This window comes from Octopus sinensis, linkage group LG3, assembly GCF_006345805.1.
Source record: "Octopus sinensis linkage group LG3, ASM634580v1, whole genome shotgun sequence".
NCBI lineage: Eukaryota > Metazoa > Mollusca > Cephalopoda > Octopoda > Octopodidae > Octopus > Octopus sinensis.
Window position 1 is genome coordinate 57,444,822 of NC_042999.1, and position 15,000 is coordinate 57,459,821.

At 33.7% G+C, this 15,000-nt stretch overlaps 1 protein-coding gene across 2 annotated transcripts in view; it reads left to right on the top strand.

The window, feature by feature from the left end:
* The window catches only part of LOC115209914 (dTDP-D-glucose 4,6-dehydratase-like), a 45,960-nt gene that overhangs the window by 29,927 nt on the left and 1,033 nt on the right, over positions 1–15,000 (top strand). The window contains exons 8-11 of one of the 2 annotated variants that reach the window (XM_036501008.1): positions 327–386; positions 7,688–7,731; positions 9,971–10,136; positions 12,059–12,115. In XM_036501008.1, the coding sequence (XP_036356901.1) occupies positions 327–386; positions 7,688–7,731; positions 9,971–10,136; positions 12,059–12,115 (327 nt within the window). Of the gene's footprint in view, positions 1–326; positions 387–7,687; positions 7,732–9,970; positions 10,137–11,958; positions 12,116–15,000 lie in introns of both variants that reach the window. The other variant, XM_029778514.2, reaches the window with a different exon arrangement.

Genomic DNA, 15,000 nt, shown 5'->3' on the forward strand with positions numbered 1-15,000 from the left:
ATGCCTAATTAAACAATTTGGAATTTTCTAAATTATCCAACAGCATCTCTACTTCCTTGCTGTAACGGTATCTCTACTTAGTTGTTCTGTATTTTAGACGAATATATATGTGTATATATTATTGAGGCATAAATCAATGTCTCAATAATATATATACATATATATTCATCTAAACTATGCTAGTATGAAAAAACAAATGTAAAACAAACATGATTGTTTCTCACCTACCCTCACCCCTATAAATTATCTATGATCGTAACTGGTTCCTGCTCCTTCACCTTCAATTACCTACAATTATGAATATTTCTCACTTTCCTTATCAACAGTTACCTGTGGTTATGATCCGTGCCAACAACATATATGGACCTCACCAATACCCTGACAAGGTAAGTTTAAAATATTCTATCAACATTTCAGGTTATTTTAGTATTTTTGCTTTCTTTTAGTGTTCATGTTGTTGTTCTTTAGCTTCCGGTCAGCTCTAATCAAGTAGATCCATGATGAAAGGCACTCTAATAATGGTTATTCAGTTTAGAGATGAGAGTCTATGTGTAGTACATAATAAGAATTGTCACGATAAAGATATAATAAAAAGAAAATGATGCAAAATATTTAGCTAACTGAATCTAAAAACTACTGTTAGTGCTAATCTTAAAGAAGGTAATTACATTAATATAACTCTTAGTACAGGCAGATATAAACCTTTCCATACAACGTCTGATGCTCTAACCATCTCCCATCAATAGTTAATTAGTTAATAGCATTAGTAAGCGTGTTTCCAAACTATCCTCTGATGAAGCAACAATAAAAAGGCAACCCCGCCTTACAAAATCCAGATTTAGAAAATGCAATTTTAAGAACAATATAACTTATATTGAACCAAACCTTGATAAACAAAAAAAGATGTAGATGTAAGAAAATTGTGTTGTATAATCCTCCATACAGCATGAACGTGGCTACTAATATAGGTAGACTTTTCCTGAAGCTTAAACATACACACTTCTTACACTCACATAACATCACAAGATCTTTAATAGAAACATGATTAAAGTTCGCAATAGTTGCTTTCCTAACATTAGCTCGATGATCTTCAATTACAATAAGAACGAGGAACACGTAATCATTTCACTGTAGACCCCTCAGAACAACAAGAGCTCAGAAAAGGAACTGGTTTACAGGGTTAATATCAGAGACGTAGATGGGACCACAAGAACTTACATTGGAATGATTAGAAGTACCTTCAATGAAAGATACATGCAGCACTTGGTTTTGATTAGAGATGAGAATAAAAGGCAAGCGACATATTTATATAACATGGTATGGAACTTTAAAGATAGAAACGTACACAACCCCCAAATAAACTGGATCATCATAGCCAAAGCCAGCAAATAGAAAGTACAAGGCAGAAATTAAACATCATAATTTCAACAGCGAACGTTTTAAGCTTTAGGGAAGAAACCTCACCTTGCGTGCACAATTTAAACTACAAAATTTCAATCAAGACCTTTCGTTCACCTTACCATCGATCCCACCAGGATAAATTTAAGATATAATGGTTATATTTGTTTTTTGCACAACATGCATAATAAACATACGATCCCAGGAATTCATGTTGGGATTCTAAACTGCACATATATGTATGATTTATACATAACACATATACAAGACATCACACAATTTGCAAAATACATTTTATGAACTTACAGTTTTATGTTTCATAGACTAATATATGCTCAAAAACTGTGGAAGCATCATAAATAATGAGAAACACACTCACATACATCCACAAAAGGCAGGCGTGGCCATCGCCATGATTGACCGCTAGCTACTAAGCTTTCTTTTTTTTTATTCTCTCTCTGTTTATTTTCTCATGTTCCTTTCTGATGAAGAGCGTAGGCTCGAAACGTAAAAAACTTTCTCACTTTCCCGAGCGTTAAACTAATACACCTATTTGTTGTTTACACACCTATCTTCGTCTTTTGTTTTTTTGTAAATTCCATTTATATAATTATATGTGGATACGCATGAATGTCTTCATATAATGAAATTACGCAATGTTGAATACACGTGTGTGCAAAACCAATGGGATCATGCAACCGAGATAAAAATTAAAGAAGTCTCCAAATATGTTGTCTCCAATATTTGTGTATCTATTAACCAAAAAAGGTAATAATGTTGAAATCCTGTGTTATCCCACGTAATTCCATCCAACATCGAGGCAATTACCGTCATTCTTAAGTGGAGTGCTTGAAATATGTGAACTCCCTGCATTGGTAAGACTGTTAATCAACAAACACACACGTGTGTGTGTGGACAGACAGACAGACAGACAGACAGACAGACAGATAGATAGATAGATAGATAGATAGATAGATAGATAGATAGATAGATAGATAGATAGATAGATAGATAGATAGATAGATAGATAGATAGATAGAATTAAGATTCAGTTGAAATAGGTTCTTAAATCGAGGCACCTTGCTAGTTCGATATAATCTGCACACCCAAACAATGTTATTTGAATATTGACTATCAAGACCCTTTGTATGAGTATTTGTACCTAATATTCCTGTCGTGTATGTAGACAATGCAACCCAGCTAAGTGAAGATATCTGCTCTTGATAAGTCAGACATGTATTTTTTATAAAGGTACTTTCTATAGTATTTCCAAAGTGCAGATTCCAAGTTAAGTGAACAGAATATAAATAAGAAAGATGTACAGGTTTCAATTCATTATAGCCGTTTCAAGTGGCTCCATTTAATTGATTAATGAAAACATTACATCAATATGTAAGAAACCCTTCTCGTCAGATGACAGCATAGACTTCAAACGTTAAAGATAAACCCTTTTTTTTTTTAAATTTACATCAATAATGGAAAACAAAATATTTACATTGTTTCATTTTGTTATATGTCTGGCAGAGTGAGTTTAGAAAATAATGCATACCTTGTTAAGCCTACTATAATTTAGAGGCTTAACAAGTTATGCATTATTTTCTAAACTTACTCTGCCACAGATGTAACAAAATGAAACAATGTAAATATTTTGTTTTCCATTATTGATGTAAATTTGTTAAAAAAAGGGTTTATCTTTAATGTTTGAAGTCTATGCTGTCATCTGACGAAAAAGGTTTCTTACATATTGATATAATGTTTTCATTAATCAATTAAATGGAGCCACTTGAAACGGCCGTAATTAATTGACACCTGTACATCGTTCTTTTTTATATTCTGTTCACTTAACTTGGAATCTGCACTTCGGAAATAGATAGATAGATAGATAGATAGATAGATAGATAGATAGATAGATAGATAGATAGATAGATAGATAGATAGACAGATAGACAGATAGATAGATAGATAGATAGATAGATAGATAGATAGATAGATAGATAGATAGATAGATAGATAGATAGATAGATAGATAGATAGATATGTTTATTAGCCACACAGAGCTGCACACAGACGGGACAGATTACAAAGTAGAGATTTTCTTTTTTGGGGGGAAAAGGGTGGTGTAGGTTTTCGATCAAAAGGGATCGTAAAAGGGAAAGAAGAAAAAAAAGAAGGAAAAAAAGGAAAAGGAACAAAAGGAAGGAAAAAAGAAAAAAAACCATCAATAGGGATCGTGTATCACAGTGTCATGATGTAAGGTGTAAAGGGGGAAGCAGATAAGGTTTATCCGTGGGAAGAAAAGCCTACGGAAAAGACTACGGTAACCTCGATCAATATTGTTACATATTACCACATTTGTTTGCAAGTAGGTAACCCTCTGTTTTAAATTTACGGGTTCATAGGATTATGCTCAAGGTGGCTTCGTCATTCATACGTGCCATCCTTGCTACATTCACCCATCTTTTTTAAAACATTCACTAGACAAAACTTGCCTCTCTACTCTCACTTTCCTTTTCAAGTGATACTTGAAGAAGTTGATGAGAGATTGACCAGAGAGGAAAGTGTTTGTCTTCAATCCTTTCAGACGCGTCCACCAGATACATTCTTTCGCCATAGCCACAAGGATGATGAAAATAGCTCTTCCTTCCCGTTTGAAGGAACGAGGCGTGACAATATTGACGATAGACTCGGCTGATAAACCAACTCGTCCCACACGTGACAGCAGTTGTTCGACATAAGCCCACAGGTCGGAAATTGTTGGACACTGCACGAGGTGTGTAGAACGGTTTCGTCGCTCTGACCGCATCTCGGGCAGGTCGGCCCCGTGTTTCTCGAGCCGTGTCTATAGAGCTTATCCTGAACAGGTAGCGCTTCTCGGTAGCCCTGCCAGGCCAGAGATCTCTGGAAGTTGTCCATGGGCCTGGCCCGAAAGTCGTCCCGAACAGGCGGGTCGGGTATTCCTCGTCGACGTCCAGGTTCGCCCCGAGCTCGTCGTCGTACCTCCCCTCCACTAATCCCCTATAGAATGCTTGGGTCGTGTTGAAGCCATTCAAGGTCGACCCGGGACGGCATAGTTGCTTGAGAGCAACGCGACACTCGCGGTGCCATTCGCCCTTCCTCTGCCTCTTATTGATCCACGACTGCAGTTCGGTCATGGAGTCGAGTTGCGGGAAAGCGTGCCTCACAAACGGCGACCACACCTGTTCACCGTCGTCTACGTAGAGCCTGAGATGTCGCAGTCTCAGCGCGTGTCTGCACATCATCAACCACGGCATGCCCAGTCCTCCTTTTAACGGGTGTTGACAGTAAATGGATCACCTGGCCATCGGAACGCATCCTTTCCACAAGAAGCGAAAGAGAATGCGTTCTAGTTTGGTGATGGTAGGGTCGGGACAAGGCACGACAGTCAGGCGGTAGTAGATGACGGACGTAGATAGATAGATAGATAGATAGATAGATAGATAGATAGATAGATAGATAGATAGATAGATAGATAGATAGATAGATAGATAGATAGATAGATAGATAGATAGATGATAGATAGATAGATAGATAGATAGATAGATAGATTAGATAGATAGATAGATAGATAGATAGATAGATGATAGATAGATAGATAGATAGATAGATAGATAGATAGATAGATAGATAGATAGATAGATAGATAGATAGATAGATAGATAGATAGATAGATAGATTCATATATGTATACGATGGTTTATCGATTACTCTAGATAGAAACTATAAAAGTACTGATGTTGCGAATAGCTGCTCACCAGATAAAATATCCGGAAATGCTGCACGACAAATGCTGCAGTAACTAGTCTATCGACAGTGTGTGTATACTACAGATGACGCGTAAGTGGCTATTTTAATTGAACACTGTTTCGATTGTCTATACGGGATTTTTATTTTGCAACAACTGTGGCTGTTTTATTCGCTTCTTCCTTTATCAGAGAAAAACGATTTCTCATCCGAACATGTGGCTGGCGGCAAGTACTTGTCATTGAACAGACCTAAAATGACCGTAATGCATCTGACACTCTCACTGGTAGCTAGGGCGAATTTTCGTCTTTCTGTCTCATGTTTATTATGTTTTTAATACGAACAAATACTGCATTCACTGGTCTACCAGCAGTGTCTATATATCAAGCATAACATATAGCTGGCTATTTTCATGAAATACTGCTTCAACTGCATATAACGGATTTATAGTTTTTGTATAGCTTTATATATATTACATGTGCGAACGCATGTGGGTGTTTATGCAGGTATATGTTTGCATGTATGTTTGTGTGTATACGAACATATGTATGTATGTCATTATTTAGTTTAATTTCAAGATTTCTTGCCAATAGAGAGAGAGCCAGTTTCTAAACTAGATATGAGGCTCCTTCATTGGAATTTCAACACAAACAACAGGGTAATTTTGTATGTATGTATGTATGTATGTATGTATGTATGTATGTATGTATGTATGTATGCATGTATGCATGTATGTATGTATGTATGTATGTATGTATGTATGTATGTATGTATGTATGTATGCATGTATACAGATTTGTATGTTTTGTTTTATGTATGTCTTCTCATGCATATACTTGCATATCTAGACATGCTTATATATACTTAAATGATAAACTTCTAAAAAGTTTTACAGATTTTTACAGTTCTGGTGAATGATTGGACATGTAGTCTTCGAATTAGCTTTCTCTTTTATGGTTTTGAGCATCCTAATTTCTCATGATTGGTATTTAGGCAATGTGTTACATATCCCAGTTCCCCAATAATTACAGGTATAAACCTGAATTTGAAGTCTGGATAGTGTAATTGCATGATTTCCACATATGTTACATTTTCTCTTCTCTGCCCCAAATTATTATACAAGGTCTATTGTGGTTACACTTTATTGGGGTTTTCACTGGGACATTCCACTAGCACTCCTTTTTATTATGAATGGCTTCCACCATACAGTGGGTTCTTATTTCTTTGTCTCTGGGTTATCCTTTCAATGGATCTCATTATACAGTGTCCTAGTTACATCATGTCTCCTCAGTAGATAATACCATAATGACATTTTCAGACAACTGCTTATGCATCAGGTATTTAGTTGATATTTCCGGTATGTATGTGTGTATATGCATATAGATGTGTGAAAACATGTGTGTGTATATATATATATATATATATATATATATATATATGCATGTTTTCATACATCTATATGCACATACACACATACATATATTCTTTTGCCGAACCGCTAAGTTACGGGGGTGTAAACACACCAGCATCGGTTGTCAAGCGATGTTGGGGAATAAACACAGACACACAAACATATACACACACATACATATATATACATATATACGACGGGCTTCTTTCAGTTTCCGTCTACTAAATCCACTCACAAGGCTTTGGTCAGCTTGAGGCTATAGTAGAAGACACTTGCCCAAGATGCCACATGATACTCACTTGCCACTATTTTTAATTTTAATTTTTAATTCTTATTTCAGTTCAAATTCTATTTTAACCACTTGCTGTAGCTTATTTCTAATAAGGTTTATCTCATTCTGTGTATTTTTTTATACCCACTCCAACAAATTTACATTTTTCAATTTTTAATTTTTATTCAGTTCACCTTAAGGCTTATATATTTTCCCATTATGGTCAATCACTTTCATGCAGCATTTTTGTTATTTCGTAAAGTAATTCTCCAGTAGGCTTTGAATGTTTATGCAATGAACTGTTAATTATGAATACTTGTAAATATTTATAAGACTATTACATTGTTCTAATGACTAACAACTATCTAATGATCTGTTACATGAAACTCTGAGTTTCAGTGTCTCAGAACCTGAAACTATGTGCCTGGAAAGAGAACTTATCAACTACTAATATATACCTGCACCAAAGATAATCTGTATTGGTAACCAATTCTGTCTCCCACACTATGATATATAATATTTAAGTTACTCTTCATGAGGCTTATAAGACATGTCATAATTTTAGCAGGCCCTTTTCTTGAATCACCACTTGCCAGTCACTTAAACTTTGTAATTGTATTTACAAGATACAAGCTAGTTTTCTGAGACTTTGGGGTGGGGAAGTGTCCTTTATAAGCCATCAAATATAGTAGATGCTGTCTTTCTAAAAATAAAAGTATTTAGGAAAGAATTTGTGAGAAAATGTTTTCAAACTTGTTTACTTTTGGTGTTTTGTCTAAGTTATTATTCCTTGTGTTGAAACTAAACACAGATGTAATGTTTAATCATATGTTTATTTCAAATAGGTTGTACCACGATTTATCTCTCGACTTCTGCAAAATAAAAAATGGTTAGTTGGATTTTTCTTTTTACTTTCTTTGTCATTTAACCATCACTAAACAGTCATATGTTCAGAGGCATTCTAGCCTTGAGAATCCTGCCTTCTTACTCAATAACTACATTATCCAATGTATTGTTTGCTTTTTAAGACAGTAGGATGTGAGGGAGCATTGGATGTTATTTCTAGTCAGTTGAACAACCACTTTGAGGTGCTCACAAAAATATTTTATCCAACCCTTCATATATGTGTTAATCATACGCCTGCCAGCACAAACATGTGCAGATGCATGATCAACATGTAGGTCCTATAGCTATTGGCCCTACACATGATAGGACCTACCAACAAAGGCCCTCTAACTATTGCTATATAAACTATTAAACAATATTCTTGAGATTTAGGTAAAAATACCCACCGGTTGGCTACAAATAAAAATTCAGGAGAAAAGTGCATGCTTTTAATTTATTCTTAGACAGCAGCCAGCCATCTTCTGCTAACAAAACCATTGGGTGCTGACACAGTAATTCATAAGTTATCAAAGGGGTGCTTATCTGGTAGTGACAGAGCAACCATCAGATACTGACACAGTGGTTCAATTAGTACCAAAAATGTAGTCATTAGGTACTATTAATGCAGTCACTATTTACTAACACAGTATTTCATCAGGTACTTCTAACATGGTCACTGGTGCTGAAATAGTCATCAGGTGCTAATACTGTTACCAGGTGCCGAAACAGAAGTTATAGGGTACTAAGAAGGTGGACATCAATTACTACCACCACAGTCACCAGGTACTGATACAGTAATTCATTGGGTACTGGTATAATAGACATCAAGTTCTACTAACAATCATCAGGTACTGCTAACAGTAATTCATAATATGCAGATAGAGCAGTTGCTCAACTGCTAACAAACCAGTCACCCAGTACTGACTTTGCTTGACTTAGGATTAAAAGTAATTATGAGATACCTGAAGGAGAAAGACCCATGCCCTTCTGTGTGGTAGTAAACTCCTGGCCAAATTCACAACACTAGCTCAACCATTTGACCTTATTTATAACTCATTTTTAACATTTATAAATGTTTCAAATGAAAAGATTACTTACCATCAACAATTTATAGATATAGTTAAGTTTTTGATTTGCTATGAAGAGTATGGCAGATTCTAACATTTTAAGCCTTTTCCTTCCTTGTTTCTCTTTTCTTGTTTCTTCGACAAGGACAAGATCTGAGATATCAGACTGTGCCCTCCTCACAGCAAATACCAATCTTTACTTACTTTGAACTTTCCTATCGGACGTTTTGTTGGATTCCATATTTTACTCTATAGAAAAATAACCATTAAACATATAAGCGACAAGTGGCTTTCAGATATTGTAATTATTGTTGAAACCCTGGTCAACTCTATCAAAGAGATTAATACTGGTCAAGCTACAACCATCCCCATATTTTATTCAAGCATCCATATGTATCTAAAGCTATGTCATTCAATGTGCTTTTTTTTAAGCTGACAGTGTGTGGTTTAAAGAAGATTTTGCCAGCAGGCAAACTGCACATAGAGGCCTCTTAGTTTCTCTCTAATCAGACCCTAAAGTCTTAAAAAGTGAATGTTAGATAATGTATTACTACATATACTATGTATTGAACACTAGTGGGATGGTCACAGCTTGGATGTCCTTCAATCAAGGCTGACTTGGGTGTTAAACAACACCAACCCTTCTGGTAAACGAAATCTTTGACAGTGATCCAATGAATTATTAAAACTTAAAGAACACCTTCAATTTCTTTATTGAAATTGTTATATCAGACCTGATTAGAAAGAGATAATCATTACTGTAGGCCAATGGTAGGAACCTGCTACCTTTGAAGCCCTTAAATGCTGTGTTCTGGAAGAAGTCAGGATTTTACATAAATCTGGGTTTTTTTTAATATATTTGCATTGTATCATATATATTTTAATATGTTTGAATTTTTAATATGTCATGAAAAGGTCAGTTTAGATTAATATTTATATTTTCATAAGTGTAATTACATTTTCCATATATTTACTAAGATTGTCTTTTTAATGTAACCTTTTATGCTTAAGTTAATGTGGCCTTTCAGACATGAAAAAAAAAAAGATCCATCCTCATATTATGTATTAAGTTATCTTATAATAAATGATCAACAACTGGTGGTTAGGTAAGCAGTCAAATGAAATACTAAACTATCTAAAAGTTATCTATTTATTTTGCTCATTGTTTCTTTTCAGTACCATTCATGGAGATGGACAAAAAGTACGAAATTTCATCAATGTCAGTGATATTGTCAATGCCATTGACACTCTTATCCATAAAGGTAAACATGGAGAAATTTACAATATTGGCAGTGACTTTTCAATTTCCATTCTTGAGCTGGCAAAATTTCTGATAAAAAAAGTAAGTATTAATATATATGTATGTTCTTGTTATTATCTATTGTTCAATAAAAATATAGATATGATGGCTTTTACTGATTGTGGGTATTTAAAAAGAATTGTCTTCATAGCTGGCTCTCCTTTTTACTGTCAAAGTGGAGTATGTTGTCAGCCAGGCAGACTTTGGCAAGTAGAGATTAGGTATCTTATCTAGTGACATAACACAATAGTTGTTACAAGCTTTGAACGCATGAACATGTAATCACATTAACATCCTAGCCTCTGAGCTTCACAGAAATTACTTCACTTCAAAGCAATTTTAAGCATTTATTGGAATGCTATGACATTTTAATCTAACAGTATACAAAACAGAACTTACTCAGTAGTACAGGTGCATTGATAAAATGCACACAGTACCTTTTGTAAAATGCTTAGTGAATGACCCTCAATTCTTGTTGAGGGCTTGACAACCCCTTTACATCCAATATTCTCTGTAAAGTGACCAGGGATATGAAATGCCTGCAAGTGTAGAAACTAAGACAAAGCTAAAGTGTGATATGACCCTTTGATATGTCTAAGAGGCAATAGGTTCAAATAAGAACTGATTCATGTCATGGAAAGTGGATGTCAAATGATAAAGATGTTGATGAAGGTGATAATATCAATTCATAATTGTTAAACCTTGTGTATATTTGGAAAACAACTGGCAAAATGACGAGCACAAGGATTGATTTGATAACATTAGTAGCCATAAAAACTTAATTAGCACAGGAATGTTGGTTGAGGATGATAATTAAATAATAAAGGTGAGTAGAGTATTGGACAAAAATACCTGTTAATCATGGTTCTTTATTTTGTAAGTTCAAATCCTGCTAGGGTCAACTTTGCTTTTCCACCCACCAAGGACCAAAAAAAAAAATAATAATATGAAGTTAATCATATAATCACCTCTATCCCCTCTACTAATATAGAGTCCAATAACTGAGTAATATTTGCTGGTGGCGAGTAAAGGCACCCATTACATTCTCGGAGTGGTTGACATTAGGAAGGGCATCCAGCTATAGAAAACCATGCCAGATCAGACTGGATTCTGGTGCAGCCTTCCAGTGTACCAACCTGGTCAAACTGTTGAACCTATGCCAACATGGACAATGGACGTTAAATGATGATGATGATGATGATTTCAAAGTCTGTAACATATCAATAAAGGAGTGTAAGATTTTTCAGTTTATGGTGTAGATTAAAAACGATCATTATTTTCATTGTCATCATCATCGTCGTCGTCTTCATCATCATCATCATCTTTATCATTATTGTCATCATCATCATCTCAGCTGTTACCACTGCTACTACTGCAGCTACTAATGATCCCAACATCAACACTAACAAAACCCCTAGAAGAGCCAACAAGGAAGCCTCTACATGGTCACTTGACTGCTATTCCTAGCAGTCAAATGTTCTTCAAATCACACACTACAGTCTTTTTAAAAAGGACACATTAGATTATGTAATTACAGATGCACTAGGCCTGAACAAAAGCTATGATGATCAGGGCTGGAGTGCCCTTGCCCATAGGTCTGCTCAATCATGGATAAACTGAAGTTAAATAACAACAATAAATTATACGCTTTCTCAATTTATCTTCACACATTAAATTCAGTTTTAGTCGAGGACTGATGTGGATAAAATCTGAGAAATTAAGTGACCTATTTGTAAATGAGTAATTAATTTTTGAAACATTGCTTTTAATCGGTTAACTTGTTTTTCCATATCCTTGAAACATCAAATGTCAAGAGTTTTTTTGTATATATTTTTATTATTGTAAATGATTTTTGAATTTTTAGATTAAAAATGTTACCAGTGAAGATGCTCTCATGGAGCACATTGAATTTGTAAAAGATCGAGTTTTTAATGATAATCAGTATAATATTAATTTTACCAAAGTACTTCAAACTGGATGGAAGACAAAAGAACCTTGGGAAACTGGAATTGAAAAAACAAGTGAGTCTTTACTCTTATTTGTTTTACATGAATTTTTTTCTTGTGTTGACGTGAATAGGATAGTTTTGCTTTGCTTTTTGTCAGAAAAATCATTTTTACATTGTTATGACACCTTTCATGCCATAAACCTCTAACCATTTTACATATTCTACACCAGCTAGATTAATTATGATTTCTACAGACAAAGGGGATTAATATCTTGGTTTTATTACTTTTCGTTTCTTTCTTCTCATTCCACTTTTTGCATCAACCTTCTTCACCTTTTTCTTCCCACTTTTTTCTCATGGACCAGTGTACTAGTTTCTTCAAATAGGTCAAACAGTAGCTCTTTTTAAATTGTGTATATTAGATGATATTTATCTTTCACTGGATAGAGTGCTCTTTTTGTTGATCCTACATATCACAGAACAATAAACTATATATATATATATATATATATATACATATATATATATATATACATACATACACACACACAGAGTTTTATAGTTTTATGCACAAGTCCATGTGAGAGGTCCTCTCTAGGTAAATAATGCAATATTCAGTGTTCTAGCAAAGGTTTCACATTAAGTTAGACATAAAGATTACCTTTTGATATTAATCTCTTCTGTGTTGCTATTAATCATACACACACACACACACACACACATATACACACATTCAATTAGAGGTTAATATAGCCTCATTAAGAGATAGGAATATCCAGTAATATCCAATGAATTACTGGTTCATTGCCTAGCATTTGTTGTGAATATTAATAGCCATAGAATAATAGGTCTAAATATAAATCTTGGTTTATAAATATTCAAAACAATTTAGAAAATGGAGATGTAATTTATTTTCTGCAAAAATACAACATATTCTCTTTACAGCTGTTTCAATTTAGCCTAAATGATTAAATTGCAATAATTAAATCATTGTATTAGGCAAAATCTCATCAGAGGGGTAGAAAAGATATACTGTTAGGTTATTAGGTGTTGTGTTTTCAAATCATCCCAGCATGATTGCTATATATATATATATATATGTAGTAGTAATAATAATAATAATAATAATAATAATAATATATATATATATATATAATAATAATAATAATAATAATAATAATATGAGGGAATATTATTCCAAACTTACAGGGAAAAATTACTATTTTGCACACTACTTAATCATCGTTATATTTTTTATCGTATATTTAATCTTTCTATATGTAATTTTCTAGATGGTGTAATTTAATTTTTCATTATTGAATTGATAAAAGGTGGGTTTTTTTCTAATTTATGTATGTATATATATATATATATATATATATATATATATATTTAAATACATATACATATACATATATTTCAATGATGTTCTTATTTCATGTTTTTCCATGGTTTGTTTTGATTCTCTGTTCGTGTTTAGTGCTTATCTGATGTTTGGGGATGTCAGAAGCATTGATAAGGAAATGTCAAACAATGAGAATGAGTGTTCAAAACTGCATTCATGGATAAAATTTCTTTATTTGTGTATTAAGGCTACCATTGGCTTCATGTTAAGAAAAATGTCTTAATATCTTAACAGTTTTTCAAGCTTATTAGATGGAAGAATTGTGTTCTCCATTTTGGATGAAAACATCTCGTGAAATGTCTTGAGGGTTCACAAAAAGTCTTGTAAAGTAAACAATAAATCAAGAGGTACTACTTTTGTATGATACCTTTCAAGTGGGATAAAAATAAAAGACATTCAGCATCCCTATCCAATATAATATATACATTGAAAGAAGGAGTAGCAAATAACTTCCACACAACATGGAGCATCATTGTTAAAGCCAGAAAATACAGAGGATAGGATACCAAATGTGATCTCTGTGTCACTGAAAAACTAAACATCATACAGTTAACAGATAACATTTTAAATATTAGAGATGAAACCTTCTCTCCCTGCATAGACAAGCAATATTTCACACTCCAAAACTTCAAAGAAGAACCACCTCCTATGCCACCAACCCCACCAGAATAGTTTCTTTTCCTGAATGTGAACATTGAATATATACAACACACAAACTCCACACATAGAAGAAACATACCCCCTGCTGAATTCCCTTGGCATACAAACACACAAACATCACATATGCCCAGAATATAATATGATATAATATAATATAATATAATATAATATAATATAATATAATATAATATAATATAATGTAAAGAAATTCACCATGCCAATGCAGTTTTTTCCCAAAAAGCCAAATCCAAGGGAGACGATCACTCAAAAGGTGTTATCCAATAGTAATACCCCTTGATTTGTTGTTTTCTTTATGAGACTTATTGTGAACTCCTGAGAGATTACATAAGATGTTTTGTGTTTTCATCCAAAATTGAGGCAAACACCATTCCTCCATATGATTGGCTTGAAAAATTGTTAAGATTTTAAGACATTTTTCTTGACATGAAACTAATGGTAGCCTTAATTGACAAAGAAATAAATGATTATCTTATGAACTTCGTTAGCTTGCAGCTGCTTTTGCTATAAGATACAGTGGACACACAGTTGAGTGCCTGAATAACACCTTGCTGTCACAGATTTTGATATTTTAAACTTAAGTGAAAACTTTCAAATTTGATATATTGGTGTACATTTTGTGCTGAATCCGATTTTGTGGGTTATTTATTCAAGGAAATTTTTAGAAAAATGTTACGGAGGTTTAAAGTTTCGTCATTTTTATCTGATTAGAAAACAGGGTTTGGAAGCTAGCATTTTGTACATAATAGCTGTGTATCATAAAATGAAAGTAAACTTTACAAGATTATGTTTTAAACAAAATGAAAGCAATTGTATGTCATATGAAGAGAGAGAGGGAGATCAGCATGAGTGAGAGATAATACATATACAGAGAG